Source organism: Rhinichthys klamathensis, unplaced genomic scaffold (assembly GCF_029890125.1).
Source record: "Rhinichthys klamathensis goyatoka isolate OS25496 unplaced genomic scaffold, OSU_Roscu_1.1 h1tg000269l_1, whole genome shotgun sequence".
Classification (NCBI taxonomy): Eukaryota; Metazoa; Chordata; class Actinopteri; order Cypriniformes; family Leuciscidae; genus Rhinichthys; species Rhinichthys klamathensis.
Window position 1 is genome coordinate 93,701 of NW_026606789.1, and position 18,519 is coordinate 112,219.

Genomic DNA, 18,519 nt, shown 5'->3' on the forward strand with positions numbered 1-18,519 from the left:
AGTTTAAAGGGTCATGTAACCCTAAACCCAATTTTCTGAGATTTTAACAGCGGTATGTGTGTTGAACACCATTGAAGACAATGTTAGCATCTGTTAGATTTAATAGTAGGGGGAAAATGGTTAAATGTTAGTTTTTTTCCCGCTATTTTTGTCTTCCGGGTTTAAAATCTTCATCGTGTCTCCACAGGCTGTTTGTGCCAAAGTTTGAGCTGAAATTCACACCGTAGTCATATGCTGGGTACAATTATATCTTATTTGTGACTGATTTAAAAGGCTCTATATAGGCTTAAATACAAATAGACAGCATGAGTCTAATGTTGCTAAGGTAAAGCAAATTGCATAGCACGCAAAGACATTGGGTGAAATTGTGTTTTAATAAGAACTTATTATGAACAGTTTTTGTTGGTACTTTTCAGTACTGATAAATATATATTGACTAAAAATTGGTGCAATGCATTTTGGAAGTGCTGCATTCATGCTACCTTAGACTAAATCCAAAAATATGTATTTTATACACACTTTGAAACAACCGTTGCATTAGGAATGAACAGAAAAAATAATCTAGTGTTAGCATGTTGATAAGCTAAAACGAAATATTCTAATAAGCACAAAAACAGTAATTGTTATTGTTAACTAAAACTATTAAAAATCTTTTTCATTTATTGAAATAAAGCTCTAATGAAATTTAGATGAAAATCTTGAACTTGAAAACTTAAATAAAAATTAAAAATTATAAAAATTACAAAAGCATATAACAAAATAAACCTAAAGTGAAAAAATTAAAATGAAAGCTAATTCAAAATGTTAATAAATACTATAATAGTATAATATCAATAGTACTAAAAGCACATATTACATATATTGGGGTAAATTGTGGATTTTAATTACAGGCCAAAACAATGTATTTTACAAGGCATAAAAACTTTGCTCCATCCTGTTTGGAACAGCTTTTGCATCAGGATTGCAGTTTTGGTGCTTAAACATGCTGTCTAGGTAGGCAGCACACTAGGGTTTGGAACAGATTCAACATCTGCTTCATTCATGCTTTTTCTTCCTCTTGTGTAGGTGATGTTATAGTTGACATAAACGGTGCATGTGTGCTAGGAAAGACCCATGCAGATGTGGTGCAGATGTTCCAGTCCATTCCTGTGAATCAGTATGTGGATATGGTCTTGTGCCGTGGATACCCACTCCCAGAGGACACCAATTCTAGCGAAGAGGGCACAGGCGACATAATGACTGCCATGCCGGGGATGGACGGGCAGCCCATCCATTCAGAAGGCACCCCCTCCCTGCAGGACCTCCATTACATGAGCACCGATAGTAGACACCCAGCTGCAGCAATGCCCAATGGACGCTACCCAGAAGCGGGGGAGAGCACCCTGCTGCAGCCCGAGCTGGTCAGCGTGCCTTTGGTAAAGGGGCCGAGTGGATTCGGCTTTGCCATCGCAGACTGTCCGCTGGGCCAGAAGGTGAAGATGATTCTGGACGCGCAGTGGTGCCGTGGTCTGCTGAAGGGGGATGTGATAAAGGACATTAACAGGCAGAATGTACAGACCCTCTCCCACTCACAGGTGGTGGACATCCTCAAAGACCTGCCCGTGGGCAGCGAGGTCAACGTGCTGGTGCTCAGAGGAGGTGAGTGATGGAGAGAGTGTCACCCAACAATGTTTGACTACACCCCCATTGCATGCCAGATCTGGCCCTAGTGACAGTTAAAGGGATAGTTCACCCAAAAATATATATTCTGTCATCATTTATTAGTTATTAGTTATGTCATCATTTATAGTTATTTTAGTACTGTTTAAATACTATTGTATTATTTATTCATAATATTTAATTTAATTATTATTATTTTACAATTTTGGGTAAGTTTTAGTAATGTTGTTACAGTATATAAATTATAGAGGATCTTAAACTTAAAATCTGAGATAAAATACATTTTAGTTTAAAATTGTAGTCATTTAAAAAATATAAAACTATTAAAAATGACAATCACATAACACATTTTTAAATATTGCTGTTTAGGTTTAATTTATTTTTTATCTCAGTTTTAGTTTTTGTACTTCAAGTTAATTTTCAACTCCTTTTATTTCAGTTAGAATTTTACATTTTTTTTATTCAAGTTTTTCATCTAATATCTATTTTTTATTGCAATTAACAAAAAGGATTTTCATTGTTTTAGGGGCCGTTTACATGACACATTTTTTAACTAAAAACTTTTTATACATTTTGGCTGCTCATTTACACGACAATGCCAAAATTTGGGGACCTGAAAATGCAAACTTTTGAAAACTGGCTTCAAACTAACTATTTTAAAAATGATACGATTATCTTCTCCGTGTAAAATACAAACACTTGAATTTGTGACATCATGCGCATGTGTATTACATGTTCATTCTATAGGTACGTAGCTTTTCTTTAGAAAGTAACATCGCCAATTACTGGCCTGACAACGTTGTCGTCTGCACACGAAAAACACAAAGGGAAAACTTTTCAGTTTTTATTCTCGTGTAAACGTACCCTTAGATACCAATAAAATCTGAGAGACAAAGTTGAAGGAAAAGAAAGTGATTTATGTAAACTGAAGATGTGTGAAGAAGAATAGAGCGAGAGACATAGCAGAGAGGGTGAGAGCTGAAACAGATAGACGGTTGTGTTTGAGTGAGAGATCTTCACATTTTAGCGTGACTGAACATCATATATCATTATGAGTCTGTTAAAGCCTAAAGGAAAGAGTGTTCGCACTTATGCACCGTGACACTGAAAATACTAGATCGCACCATCTCGGTACATCAGGTTACTGTTGTGATTGATGTTCATTTGTGAAGTAATCGAGATAAAGTGATGTCATTCTTAATTACTCTTCATTTGTGCACAAAGTCTCTGATTACAACTTCAGTTTGTGCTTCTGCAGTTTGTGGACACTTTATCAATAGTTTATATACAGTAGATGAATCTCATTAAAACAGTTGTTACACCAGTTCTACCATCTGAACTTGTAGAGAAACCCCCCCCCCCCGACAGCGTTTTAATTGAACTGAAGCCTGTATTTGCATGCACAGCAGTGGGCGCATAGCGGCTATACACACAGATCTATATTGCATCTAGTCTGTGGTTTGTCTGGAGCCCAAGTGAAAATATCAGGTTCTGTGTTCATTTGCTCACTTCCAAGATTTGGCTGTCACAGTGCTGCTATCGGGTTGTGGCTACAAAAGGTCAAGCGTATTCATAAGCAAGCTTTTCTTCTCTGACTTATACAAACACCGTCATATGCTCGAAAATCTTCACAAAGCACTGCATACAGCAGGTGTGGATGTTCTACATTGTCAGTTTTTTAATAAAGACTGATAGACCTTATTAGTATTGAAAGGTAACATACAGGGCTTTATCAAATTACACACACACACACACAATACTGTACATAAACATACCTGTCACAGGTCCATCATACCCCACATTGTGTATATTATGTCATGTTATTTACTTTTCCAGTATACATAAATGCAATGTGGATTACACTGCCTCTTAGTGGCCACTGTTGATTTTTGATGTTTTTTTTTATTCCACTGTATTAATATAAACCAGATTGAAATCCAGCTTCCGGAATAATTTTTTTTAGATTTTAATATTTTTTAAAATATATTCCTCTACACTGCCATTCAAAAGTTTGGGGTCGGAAAGATTTTTTTTTGTTGCTATTTTAAATTTTTTATATATTTTAAAATGTAATTTACTCCTGTGATGGCAAAGCTGAATTTTCAGCCTCATTACTCCAGTCTTCAGTGTCACTTGATCCTTAACAAATCATTCTAATATGCTGATTTGCTGCTCAAGAAACATTTCTTCTTATTATCAATGTTGAAAACAATTAAGCTGCTTAAGGATTTGTTCAGGATTTGTTGATAAACAAATTTCAAAAGAACAGCATTTGAAATAGAAGTTTTTTTTTAACTTATAAATGTATTTACTGTTACTTTTGATCAATTTAATGATGAATAAAAGTATTATTTTCCTTCAAAATAAAAATACTAACCCCAAATGTTTGAACCGTAGTGTATGTTTTGTTGTTCACATGGACACAGATGTTGACATGATTAATACTTTGCAAACCTCTTGATATTGGTATTATTAATGGTAAAGTGCGCAAAAAATATTTAATGTTAAAATACTTAGTATACAGTTTTTGCAGTAAGTAAGCCATTTCTATTGAAAACATGCTCTGTTTGTTTGAGCATTCCGACAGCAACATCTATCCGTTTCTCACAAACTATCTGTTTATCAGATCAATGACAGACAAAAATGACACACTCCACATTTAAAGGTATTAAATGTAATAAATAAACTGATGAATTGCGTTTTTTTCCAAGCAATAAACGGCCCTGACTAATTATTTAGTCTCGGAACGTTCTTTTTCAACTGTACTTGCTCATTCTCATTTCCCTCTTTATATCTGTTTGTGCCTGCAGGTCAGACATCTCCCGTGAAGTCTCTGAAACCTGTAAGTTCAGCTAAATGTCTTTTAATTACTCAATTTTGGGGATTTAATTCAGACACACTGGGGAATTTTGATGAAATGAAGATGAAGCAGGATGAATTATTTATTGGCCTTGTTCTCGGTTTTTCAGCAAAGCGAGTTCCTTGCGGTCGTACATTATTCACAGAGCAAGTGCCAAACGCTATAATGTTGTTTTAAAAGCAGGATATGGCGAATCACTTCGAGGCAAACAACAGTTTCTGCAGCGAACACCTCTGCTGAGTCAACAGGCCCCTCAGGAGCGCTTCCTAGTGGGCTTCTCTCACAAGTGTTTCTCACACAGGCTCAAATGTTGATTATTAATTTCAGTGCTGTTTGTATAGCATTGTTTTCAACACGGATATAAGAAGTGTGAGTCATAAAGGCACGTTTGAGTGACTCCAGGACAAATAATGAAGATTCATGCTTGTTTGGTACATAATCATGCAGATATTCAGATCAATACATCACATTTTCAATAAATAGGCTTTTCCTTTTTCCTTCTCCTTCAAAGCATTTTACATAATAGCCTAATAATATTAATTGAATATGCTAGGGTTTAGGATAGTACTTAAGAGTGTTATTCACTAAAGCGCTGTAATGTTGATGAAGCTTGGGTAATGTTTGTTGCTGTGTGTGTCCATCTGTTCATTTAGATCACCTCAGCTATTCCCATTACCCAGAAGCAGGACATTTCCACCAGCTCCGTCAGTACTGAAACTCCCAGTCCGGCTGAGCCTGCGCCCCAGTCCCTCCCATTCCCTCCACATGCCATCCGCTCCAGCTCCCCAAAACTGGACCCATCTGAGCTCTACCTCAAGTCTAAAGCCATGCTGGACAGCAAACGTGAGTTCTACCTTGACATTTGTGATCTGGTTGTGGTCATGTGAGACAGAATTGTTGTTTACACCACAATATTTATGGCTGACAGCTAATTTTGCTGTTGTTGTTTTTTCAGCCTCCAACACTAAAGAGCTGGACGTGTTTATCAAGAGGAACCAGGAGACTGGATTTGGGTTCAGAGTGCTGGGTGGAGAAGGACCAGATCAGCCAGTGAGCGTTGACATGCTTCACAGTGATTCGTCACCATATTGTCACAACAGAAAATGATGTGACCTTTAACCACACCATCTCTCTTTAGGTGTACATTGGTGCTATCGTTCCTCTGGGTGCCGCAGAGAAGGATGGGCGTCTGCGGGCTGGAGATGAGCTCATCTGCATTGACGGCGTTCCCGTCAAAGGCAAATCTCACAAACAAGTTCTGGAGCTCATGACCAACGCTGCCCGCAACGGGCAGGTGATGTTGACCGTGCGTAGAAAGCTCACCCATCCAGGTTTGTACCCCCCTATATGAACAGTGCATGCGTGCGTCTATTTCCTGACTGCTGTGGACGTCTTCCAGAGGTTTCAGTGATACCCAGCACTTATGTCTGGAACACGATCCACTCCCTGTGAGGAATTAGTGTTTCGCTCCATTAGTTCTGAGTGAAAGGCCGAGTTGAGCTATAAAATAATAACCACAAAATCAAAATTTAATGACCAGTGTTTTCAGTCAAAGCAGAGGACTCTTTATGTGCTGCAAACAGAACAATGACTGAGTAACCATAAAAGAACAACACACACACTGGGTAATTTGGAGAAAAAAACTTAAATTATGAAGCCATTATGAAATTTGGCTTTATGCCTCATGGCAGTTTTTTTCAACACTTTCATAAATGTTCTTTTTCAGTTTTGTTAAATCACACAGGGATTTTGTTCGTTTGTTTTACTTCATGTTGAGCTGAGCATTGTAAGAGGTTTTTTTTTTTTCTTTCACAAATCATCGAGGCCAGATGGCATCAACTCAGTTTTGCAGAATGGATGTAAATTACAAATTGTGTTAAGCAGGACTAAGTGTACAATGTTATTAGTTGCTTATAGCCTTTGAGAATAATCAAATTGCCCCAAATCATTTTATAAACAATTCAAGAGGTTGAAGAAAAACACTAGTAATTATCACTAGAAAAGCTTCTGGCTTTGGCGAGTATTTAAAAGAGAATTACTCACCAGCGACCATTTACTTTATATTAACTGCAAGTCGAACTGTAAAAATGATCCGCACAACATCAGTACAACATCATGGTTGGCTACATTTATACATGGTACCAGTGTTGTTGTTGTTAAATAAAACAATACAAAATGTGTCTGAAATCAAATCTTTGTTCATTTAAACACTGAATAGCCTATTGTATGTGCTTCAGCAGACAGAGAGGATGATGATGGAGGACAACCTCAGGCTCCACAAGCTCCAGCGCTGGTCAACGGCTCCCCCAAACCCCCCCACATCGAGGTGTCCGGCCACGGCCACCCTCAGCCCTACGAAGTCACTCTTCAGCGCAAGGACAGCGAGGGCTTCGGATTTGTCATCCTCACCTCTAAAAACAAGCCTCCGCCTGGAGGTGAGAAATGACTTTCAAAGCTGTTCTCCATTAGTCTCTCCTTCTCACCCCTCCCCATGTCTTGAGCTTTTTGCTTTCTTTGCTGTCAGCTTCAGATGTGCAACTACAGACTCATAACATTGTCGAAAATGTGGCTGAAATTGTCTTTCATCCAGTCGCTTGAAGGTGTGATATGCTGTACAATGCAATTACAATAATAAAATCAAAGCTAGCTTAGCTATGAAGTATAACGGTAATAAACCCAGAGCTTATTCGGATCTAATGGCTATTACTATTAGCTCTGAATAAGGGAAAACGCTGTGAACATTTGTAGGACTTTTTTAGTTGTGAAATTATGCTGTAAGGTTGAAAATTATGGGTGAAATATTAGTACAAATCTTTTCTATTTTAATATGTTTTAAAAAGTGATTTTTTTTCTTCTGTGATGTTAAAGCTGAATTTTCAGCATCATTACTCCAGTCTTTAGTGTCACATGATGATCCTTCAGAAATCATTCTAATATGATCTGATCTGCTGCTCAAGAGACATGTATTATTATTATTATCCATTCTGCACACAGTTGTGATGGTTAATATTTTTGTGGAAACCGTGATACATTTCTTTTCAGGATTCTTTGGATAGAAAGTTCAAAACAACAGCATTTATTTAAACTAGAAATCTTTTGTAACATTTTAAATGCCCTGTCATTTTAAAGCATCCTTGCTTAATAAAAGTAGTGATTTCTTGCAATAAAGATCGTACTGACCCCAAACTTTTAAACGGTAGTGTATACAAAAATGTTTTAGTTTAGTTTGAGAAGGTATTTGAACATTGAAAAATTACATTATATATACACTGGCATGGTCATTTCATAGTATATCTATATTCTATTCTATATTCATAGTATTTCTCCTGATCATGTGACACAGCATAATCAGACTGCTGTTTCTGAGTTTTTGAAAGCACTTCTCAGATCTTGTTGTTCTTGTAGTCTGTCAGTATGTCTAAGATGTATACATGAAATAACCATTGATCCCTCTGTCCCCAGTTATCCCTCATAAGATTGGCCGCATCATAGACGGCAGTCCCACAGACCGCTGCGGTCGGCTAAAAGTGGGCGACCGCATCTCTGCTGTGAATGGCCAGTCCATTGTTGAGCTGTCACACAATGACATTGTGCAGCTCATCAAAGAAGCTGGAAACACTGTTGCCCTCACCGTCGTGCCTGAGGAGGGTAAGCTTTTGCGAATATATATTTTCTCTTCATTATTTTTGTAAACAGTGAGCTAGTAGAAGGAAACTAGATTGCGTATTTATTTTTTCTGTAACAGAAAGTTGTTGAAGCATTTGACTTTGAAGTTTGAAACTGAAACTTGTGATGGAGTTGTGTGTGTATATGTGTTTTTCTGCCACACTGATAATCCTATTTATTTTTCAGAACACAGCGGACCTCCGTCAGGCACTAGTTCAGCCAAGCAGAGCCCAGCCTCTCAGCACAGAGCTGTGGGACAGCAGCCTGCCAACCGAGATGACAGGTACAAGCTCCATCCCGACGGACAGTTCACTCATAACACGCACGTACACACACAATCATTACAGTCAACACACAAACCTTTTAGTCTACAGTTCCATTTTAAAAGGTTTTTTTTTGGCTATCTATTATTACATGATGAGATCTTTGATCATCTAAACAACATGATTTTGGTCACACTTTATATACGTTGTCTTTATCTACTAGGTACTTTTACTATGTTAAAATAATTGTTAGGTACAATCTTATTGTGTTCATGTTGTATTGCCAAACATTGCTGTTATCGAGGTGGGATAGGGGTAAGGTTAGGGAAAGGTAGGTTTAAGGGTGGGTTATAGTATAAGTACAATGTAAAAATATGTACACAATTGTACACAAAAGTGCATTATTTGAAATTAATAAATTTTTTAGTGCCTAGTAGTTAAAGACACGTAATATAAAGTGGGGCTGTGATTTCAATATTTATTAAGTAAAAAGGTTTTACACAAATTGCATTCATCCTGCAGTTGTGACATAATTTCCATTTAAAACAAAGATCGGTGTGTATTTAGTGTACATATATGCTAGCAATGAAATTAGCCTTAGCAAAAAAAAAAGGTGTCTGCAGTTTTATTCCAATTTGTTTTTTAAGTGTCCTTTCCATCACTGTCCTTTACACCACAGAACGCTATTAAACACAATTCAGAGATTTAAGATGTAATGGAAATAACACTGTGAAGGAAATGTTCGTAACAATTCAGAAAAATTACAATATTCTCCTGATGCATGTACAGTACACTACCATTCAAAAGTTTGAGGTCAGTATGATTTTTTTTTTAAATGAATACTTTTATTCAACAAGGATGCATTAAATTGATCAAAAGTGACAGTAAAAATAATGTTACTTTGTCTACAATATGTAGAGTTTTGTATTTCAAATAAATGCTGTTCTTCTGAACTTTATACGGTATTTATCAAAGAATCCTGAAAATAAAGTGCATCACAGTTTCCACAAAAAATTAAGCAGCACAACTGTTTTCAACATTCATAATAATAAATGTTTCTTGAGCAGTAAATCAATATATTAGAATGATTTCTGAAGGATCATGTGATACTGGAGACTGGAGTAATGATGCTGAAAATTCAGCTTTAACATCACAGGAATAAATTATATTTTCAAGCATATTAAAATAAAACCAGTACTGTGTTTACTGTATGTTTGATCAAATAAATGCAGTCTTGGTGAGCATAAGCAATTTAAAAAACATTACAAATCTTACCAACCCTACTCTTTTGAATGGTAGTAGTGTATGTCTACTGTTGGACATTGTTAGTAGACAATTTTTCAGTGTTTTAAAATCATAGTTCTCAACTGGTTTGGCCATGGGACCCACATTTCCCATGGTCATTATTAAGCCGTGACCCAAATTTATAGGAATTTGAAGCAAGAAAATGAATTTCTCAAAATTGGTTGACGCATACCATCCCACTTTACTTGACATACACATAAATTGTAAGAATATTACTAACACTGATGAATAACTAGTTTTTGTTAATACAATAAAGTTAGTTAGTTGGTACAAGACAAGCCACCACAGTCCACGTTTGTGCATGTGCACAGTATGACAGGACAGAAAAGTTAGTTTTCATGAGGTGAGAGAGATCTTTTATTTTTTTATTTTGTTCCAACAAGTGACGAAAATAACGTATAGAATATTGACACTGACATATAGCCTGACATCATCTCATCTGACAGCAGATACTGAATCAATGTGTTTTTCTCAGGCACTCTTTAATGAAACTGCGTCTGACAGAAGTGTCAACAGCTTTCACGCACATATTTCAAAACAAAAGTCTTGCATCAGAAAAACTTTTAGAACTAAGTTTTGTTGTTGTTTCTTTAACTACACACTCCGTGACCCACCAAGTTGAGAAACTCTGTTTTAAAAAACTTTATTCCAAATGTCCACAGGTGGACAAAAACCCCTAAATACACTATAAGCAAAAATAGCTTGCCTTTTATACCTGTACAAAAGCGTGTTTATCATATCAAACTGATATCCGTTATGTATCATGACATCCTACCCACCCCATTTACATCTTTCCATTTTCAATGACCTCTTTCCATTTCTCTTCTGTCAAGAACGCTCACTACCTCTCTTTTCATTTCAAGCCCAAGCACATGGTCCAGGACAGGTCATTCTTTTCAGCAAAAAATTGAGTAGTCTTGTTGTGGACTCGCTCCACAGTCAAGGCTCAGAAAAGATGAGCAGCCACTGTTGAAGCTTTTACCCACACTTAAGACCAACAAAAGAATATAATGAGCTCCGCAGACCATTGACGTCTGGAACAGAGACTCTCAGCCTCTTTGTAGGAATTACAATTTTGCTGCACATTCTCATGAACAAAAACTCTATTAGCTGTGAATAACATGACGTTGGGTGAACGGAGATGCTTTTATTTTGCTCACCAGTTCATGTAATGGCCTAAAGCAGCCTTTAATTGTGTGTCATATAGGAATGGCATCGAGATGGAGGAGAGGAAAGACACCATGGCCCGAGCGGAGTACAAATCCCTGCCTCAGGTTGAGATGGGTACTGTCATCACCTCAGGACCAAAGCAGGTGAGATTTAAATGAGACGGCTGCAGTGCTCGGAGTAATAATTCCTGTTAGGCTTGCAGTAATAGAGTTGAATGATTATTATGCAACCGATGTAAGTACTTCATTTTTATGCAGCCCATGTTTTATGAAGATTAAATTACATTTAAAACTTTGAGATGGAAGCATTTGTCACCTCAAGCTTTCTCACTATAGGCTACAGTAACTTTATGAGCAATGAAATGGAGGAAATGTTTGCAAAATAAGTCGTATATAATGATAAAGACTGAGCTGAGATATGCAAATCAAGTGTCATTTCTCATTAGCGCTGACAGGTGTGGGAGAGCAGTTTGCTTTTTCACTCAGAACAGAATGTTTTTGATGAAAGCAAGAAATGTGTGATATTATATTTGCATAGTTTAGTGACTTTACACTGCAGTTATATGTAATGTGAACAGTCTTAAAGTTACATTTAGATTGCTTATTTTAATATGCCAAAACATTTCTTTTCAGGGCTGTTATCCCGTGGAGTTAGAGAGAGGACAGAGAGGTTTTGGCTTTAGTCTGCGAGGAGGGAAGGAATATAACATGGGCCTCTTCATCCTCAGACTAGCGGAGGACGGTCCCGCACTGAAAGATGGCAGGATACATGTGAGTTCTAACAACCATGTCAGATTCTTTTGGTTGCATTTATTTATGCATATCAATAAATAATATTTATTTATTTTACACCACAGTAAAACCTGTAATATTGTGAAATATTATTTCAATTTAAAATAATATAGTTTTCAATTTGAATTAACTTATTCTTTTAATTTATTTAAATGTATTCCTGTGATGTCAAAGCTGAATTTTCAGCATCATTACTCCAGTCTTCAGTGTCACATGATCCTTTGAAAAAATATTTTAATATGCTGATTTGGTGCTCAAGAAACATTTTTTATTACAATCAATGTTGAAAACAGTTAGTTGTGGAAACCATGATGTATTTTTTTAGGCTTCTGTGATGAATAAAAAGTTCAGATCAACAGCATTTATTTTAAATAGAAATGTTTTAATACAACATTATAATAATAAAATGTAATAAAATGTAATAAAAATAAAATGTATGTAATAAAAAGGAAACAAATCTTACTGACACTTTTAAACGGTAGTGTGTATTTTATATAAAACAAAATATAAAAATATATCAAACAATACAATTACATTAAAATACAAATAAAATAAAAATATTATTGTTAATGTTTTGTAACATGAAACATTATTATATTATATGATGTTATATTAAATGATGTTCTATTTCATTATATTATATTATATATTGTTACATCTAAGAAAATCAGTGGTTGTTGTTGAAATGAGTGAATACTCTGTGTGTGTGACCTCACAGGTGGGAGATCAGATCGTGGAGATCAACGGTGAACCCACACAGGGCATTACACACACACGGGCCATTGAGCTCATCCAGGCCGGGGGCAATAAAGTGCTGCTGCTTTTGAGGCCCGGACTGGGCCTGGTGCCTGATCATAGTGAGTCTATTTAATACCTGACCTTTCACAGATAATCAAGGTCTTACTACCAAAGAAAAGAAAAAAACACAGACATAGCTGAGAGATGTTCTCCGGACCAAACCGCCTCTTTAAGTTTGTTCAGAAGTGCAGAAGCGCTAATTTGAATTCCATCCGCTTCATGAACCGAGAAAAATCAGCTCTCTGAAGCCTGCCTTCCCCTCTGAGAAACGAATCATTTCTGAAGATGGGTTTGTTTTCTGCTGCTGTTTCAAAAGCCATTGAAAATGTATTGTGATGGTTACCTTTTCTCAACACAGTGTTTTCTAAAGCTACTTCATTCTACATCAGTACTCTTGTTCAAAACATTATCACGAAAATGGACTCGTATAGAGTATAACAAAAGTGGATTTATTGAAATATTACAATCATCATCATCACACTTACCTTTATATTGTCTAAACATTGCATGCATATTGATCAACAACAGAATTAAGTACTCCATTATTAGTGAATGAGGCCCATTGAGTGATTTGGGGGTCATATGCATGTTATGTCAGATCTTCCTATCTTCACGCATTGCATCTCTCAAATGCTGTCACTCTTGCTTCCTGTCTCTATTTTTGCTCATTTCTTTCTCTCTGTCTGGGCACTGTTCTATGCACCCTCTCTCTCTCTCTCTCTCTCTCTCTCTCTCTCTCTCTCTCTCTCTCTCTCTCTCTCTCTCTCTCTCTCTCTCTCTCTCTCTCTCTCTCTCTCTCTCTCTCTCTCTCTCTCTCTCTCTCTCTCTGTTCCTTGTTTAGGTCTGAACTCTTCCTCGTGCTTCCACATGAAACCAGAGCTTCACTAAAGGCTTCTCTGCTTTTCTTGGTCTGTCCCTTATAACTTTGGTAAACTTTGCATTCCTCCTCTATGCCTATTCTGTGTATGTGCAGTTCTACCTTTCTTTTCCTTTCCTTTGCCTTGATATGAACATTTTGCTTTTGAAAGTCACTAAATGAAAAAAGGAAATGTCAGTGATCACAATTCTACTGAGATATTAGTTTTCAAGATCATTTATTGCTATATAAACGTAGTGATAATTGGCTATTTTTGTCATTATCTATTCTAAACTGTATAATATTTGGAACCGAAAAAATCAAGACATAAATCATAATCAGTGTTATTTTAGTTTATACTATAGTATTTATTAATGTTTTTATTTTTATATTTTGAGTTTTACATTTTAATTTTAGTTTGTCTTTAGTCATTTTATAGTTTTATTTTTAAATTATATATATCATTTTATTAAAAATAAATTAGCTTTAATCTATTTTTATTTCAGTTAGTCTTTCGAGTTAAAGTTTTTCATCTAATATTTGTATTATATTATTTCAGCTTTATTTCAATTAATGAAAACATTTTTTTAATGGTTTTAGTGAGCGATAACAACGCTGATCATGATTAGTTATTTTAATCTGTGACAGCTCTTCTATTTGTAAGGTGTCACTTGACACGTCATAATTTAAGCAAAACAAAAGTCTTTCCAAGAACCCCCTAGTCTATCCAAGCCCTTAGCTAGGAGTTCTGCTCTGGAATGATGCATCCTGGGTAAATTTTAGAGACTAAATGTACGACCGAATATATTTCTTACCAGACAGTTAAATGGGAAAGAAATTGAAACCCATGTCAGGAGCCACCAGCTTGGTTTAATTTTTGGCTCTTGTTGCCTCACATCTGGCGGCGTGACATTTTATCTTAAGAGAAAATTGCAACGTCTTCCATTCTGGCTCTGACTCGTTCTCATAGCTGGTTTCAACTGCTTGATATGTGTCACTGTATCTGGAGGCCAAAAGCCACTGAAGACTGGAAATGTTGACACTTTAATTGAGAATGTCTCTGCTGGAATGCATTTCAGAAGACAGGTTAATTACATTCAGTCTATCAGTTGTATTCTGCAGATTTACAAAATCCAATTTGCAAAGTTTAAACGTGCACTCCGTCATTTTTTCCTCATTAAAAAAGTTTTACAAAAAAAATGAAGAGAACCTTTGAAAAATACATTTAAAATCTTGTACATTCGCTCCAGTCATGCTGTATCAGATACAGCCTAATAAGTTGTTTTATATTTGAGGACCGCCATATTGAGATTGCATGACCAGCTAAATATTACTCACTTTATCTGTGTATTATAGCTGTTATTAGACACTTCCTTTTGTGGACTAAATTAATCATGGCTGACTGAGAATAGGGAATTTCTGCAAGGGAATCTGCAAACTTGTTTTTGCGTAATGCTGCACCCACACCACTAGGTTTCAACACAACAAATAGAAAATACACTTTTTTTTAACACCGTGCCTTCTTTTTTTTTTCTTCTTTTTACAAAATATAAGAAACTGAATATGAGGTTGATTTTAAAAAGGTTTAGCAGGAATTGCAGACAAAAGAATTAGATAAAAAATAAATACATTCAAAAGTTTATATTCAAAAATATGTTTTTGAACAAAGTTCCTATGCTTTTATAACACTGCATTTATTTGATCAAAAATACAGTAAAAACAGTGTGAAATATTATTACAATATAAATTGTTTTCTATTTTAATACATTTTCAAATTAATTTATTCGTGTGATGACACAGCTGAATTTTTAGCACCATTACTACAGTCTTCAGTGTCACATGATCCTTCCGAAATGAGTCTTATTCTCTGATTCGGTATTAAAACATTTCTTATAACTAAACTATCAATGTTGAAACATTTTACAGGATTCTTAGATGAATAGAAAGTTTAAAAGAACAGTATTTATTTTAGCATTATTAATGCCTTACTGTCACTTTTGATCAACGTAATGCATTCAGCATCCTTGCTAAATAAAAGTAGTAATTTCTTTCAAAAAATATCTTGCTGAGCACATTCTCTGGAACTGTTGTGTAATAAAGAGGACTGTAAGGCGAGAGGAAAGGGGGAGTCTTTTTACTGTTACACTACAGACTAAGCGCACCTTTAAAATAGATTGTAATTTTCATGTTTTGTATTTGTTTCAGACATTAAGGATATGATGACAGGTCCATCTGCAAACTCTCCAAGATATTCTGCATCCAGTGAGCCATCGACACCAGCATCTCCATCCTTCATCTCTCACTCCCCTGAGGTCAATCCCTCTCCACCCGAGGAGCTGCTCCTCCTCGACCCGATGGCCACTTCTCACGGGCAACTTTACCAACATTACAGAGACACCAAACAGCAAACTAGAAAGAGTGACTCGAGCATGCCTCATGACAACAATGACAATTTTACAATTCCCCGAAGACTGGATGGAAAAGAGCGCTCACGCAGCCCAAAAAAGACTCTATACATGGACAACAGGAATGAACCTAGTGAACGGGAACCTCGATCCACTAGCCCCAGGAAGACCAGGAAGGAGAGCGTTGGGATCAGACAGGAAGTGCCTCAAAAGGCCACTGATGGATTGAAGCCTACCTCTGGAAGGAGACACAAAGATGAAGACACTATGCACAAGCAGGACAGGGAAACAGGAGAGACCAGACCCGGTGTCTCAAGAGGTGGCAGTGACAAACACCAGAGGGACAAGACAGCAGAACCTCAGCGGGCTCCCGTACAGGCTCAGAAAGAGCCCGAGAGCGGAACCCTCAACCGAAAGGACCATAGAGGACGAGACAGGCCTCGAGGGGAAGAGGAAGACAGGGGTGGCCCTCTAGAGACTCCCCACGATGGGAACCTTACCACCAAGAAAGCCCCTATAACCCCAGGCCCCTGGAAGGTCCCCAGCTCTGCAAGGATACAGCCTCCAGTGCATGGAGTCTAATGCGTTTGGGAGCAGTTATCGATGTGAATCACTGTGTATTTTTTTTCTTTGTATGACTATCACCATCTACACTGATAACGTGCAGCGTTCGCTTGTGTCCACCAATAATAAGAGCGTAGATTTTTGTGTGCCAATCAGACAGCAGCTAGACTCGTCCATGTCTCCTTGCTCCTGTGACGATAACATGAAGGATGCTTTTCTGTGAAGGTTTAAAAAAAAAAGTGTCTATTGTTATGTATTAATTCTCCATCTTTGATTTGCCGCATGTCCTTACAACAACGACTTCCAATGATGCAACTGTCCTCAAGATCCAAGTGACTGTGTAGGCTTTGCATTAATCAGCTTTGCTGTGAATTTTTGACACATCCATCTTTAAAAGACCAGAAACTTGTGGTTAAGTATATTGTTTACTACCTGTGTGTTCATGAAGATGCATATGTAATTTATTGAAATTAATATGATGATATACAGTACACATATACATGTATAGAGGTATAGGTATTTGTACCCATTCTGAGCCAGGTCACTTATTAGTGTTCCAGCTTGCCGATACGTCTTTCGGCCTCCTAACAAACATATTTTTTCACAGTGCTATAGCTTTTACAGTTTATCGCGGTTGAGCATTTGCAAGGTGTGTACATTTGGAAGCAAATGTTTGCTCGTATCATTAGAAGGTGAAGCAGAACGGAAATTCAGATATATTTTTGCATACTATCCAATCTAACATATATTTTTTCTTATACTTTTTGCACATTTCACTCGATCAAATTATTTGTACTGCGTTGTTATCCCAATATTGGGACTTCATATTCATTTAAAGTGTCTTTGCGCATCTGTATCTTTCAGATCGTCCTTTTTAATGTCAAGATGCTGTCTTATATCCAAGGGAAATGTAGCGCAGAATTATGTATCAAACATGGTGGATGTTATTCATCAAGTTCTTAAAGCCTCAAATTATTGGCACAAAGATTCAGACTAAAGATATAACATTAATGCTGTCCAATATCTTTTCTCGTAAAACAGTATTTTTGAAATACCATAAAAATCGATTGTTCTATATGGGCAGAGCAGACAACAGTCAAACATTACATATGCTAGTGACTGAGTGCTTCTATGTTTTGTCATGATGAAAAATGTGAATACTTTCTAAATATGGTTTATGATTGCTTCTTGATCATTAATCTCAACCCTTTTGTAGCTTGTTTCTCTAGTGCATCTCATGTCATGAGGTTGTATGTATGATACTGTGGCCTTGCATTGCTTTACCTTACACAAAAAAGCCTTGTGGTCTCTACATTGTGGTAGTTGTAAATGTTTATAAAAATACAATGTACAGCACCTGTATAAAACTCGCCTTCGTGAGGGGAAAACAAGGGGGAAAAAATCTATAAATCGCTCCATTATTTTTTTAAGTAATTGAGAGTATGAGCATATAAATAGAGAGAGTGGTTGAAGAAATTAATCTGGTCATGACCTTCTGTTCATGCACTGATGAATAAAGATTTACTGAAAACATTTCCTTTTTTATGCCTCTTGTGATCCATTAAGTGTCTGATTTCCTACATTATGAAATATGAAAGTGGACTGAAAGTGCGGATTTGTGGGTAGTGATGGAAAGTCCAATTCAACATCCATGAACAGGTTATTTTGAACAGTTCATTTCAAAGAACCATTTCAAGATCGATTCAGTGATTCCTTTGTCTTGTAATCACGTGGTCCCATCCCAGCATACTGATGCTGTTACATTTCAAGGTTTTTTTTCGTTTTCATTTGTTTATTGCCCTTGTATTCAGTCTGTTGCATATTTTTTTATTTAGAACCTATTTTTGCTTTTACATTTAAATGTTAAAATTAACTTGAAAGCTTTTTAGATTTTAAAGCTGTATATTAAAACCAATTCTGTGTTGATAAAACAAGTCCTACAATCAAACCAAACATTTCCATTATTTTTTAAAGCTTATTTAAGATTTCTTCACCGGACCAGTCAAATTCTCCATGGCATTTATTCAAAAACCCTCTTGCCATCGCTTCTCGTTTTAACCAGACAATGGTTTTAACGAGTCAGTGAGTTGTTGACTCAAAAGCATCATGAATAGATTCGTAATCGAATCGTTCAGACCAGGTTCTTTACAGAGGTTGGGTTCAACGGATTCCGTGAAAAGAT

At 36.5% G+C, this 18,519-nt stretch overlaps 1 protein-coding gene across 1 annotated transcript in view; it reads left to right on the top strand.

Annotated features, from left to right (window-relative positions):
- The window catches only part of magi3a (membrane associated guanylate kinase, WW and PDZ domain containing 3a), a 58,421-nt gene extending 40,549 nt beyond the window's left edge, over window positions 1-17,872 (top strand). Inside the window, exons 9-20 of the mRNA XM_056268001.1 lie at window positions 1,066-1,638; window positions 4,470-4,501; window positions 5,173-5,362; window positions 5,475-5,569; window positions 5,658-5,850; window positions 6,760-6,954; window positions 7,982-8,167; window positions 8,372-8,468; window positions 10,961-11,066; window positions 11,556-11,693; window positions 12,433-12,571; window positions 15,574-17,872. Of these exons, the coding sequence (XP_056123976.1) occupies window positions 1,066-1,638; window positions 4,470-4,501; window positions 5,173-5,362; window positions 5,475-5,569; window positions 5,658-5,850; window positions 6,760-6,954; window positions 7,982-8,167; window positions 8,372-8,468; window positions 10,961-11,066; window positions 11,556-11,693; window positions 12,433-12,571; window positions 15,574-16,355 (2,726 nt within the window). The 3' untranslated portion in view covers window positions 16,356-17,872. The remainder of the gene's footprint in view (window positions 1-1,065; window positions 1,639-4,469; window positions 4,502-5,172; window positions 5,363-5,474; window positions 5,570-5,657; window positions 5,851-6,759; window positions 6,955-7,981; window positions 8,168-8,371; window positions 8,469-10,960; window positions 11,067-11,555; window positions 11,694-12,432; window positions 12,572-15,573) is intronic.
- Window positions 17,873-18,519: the final 647 nt, after the last annotated feature.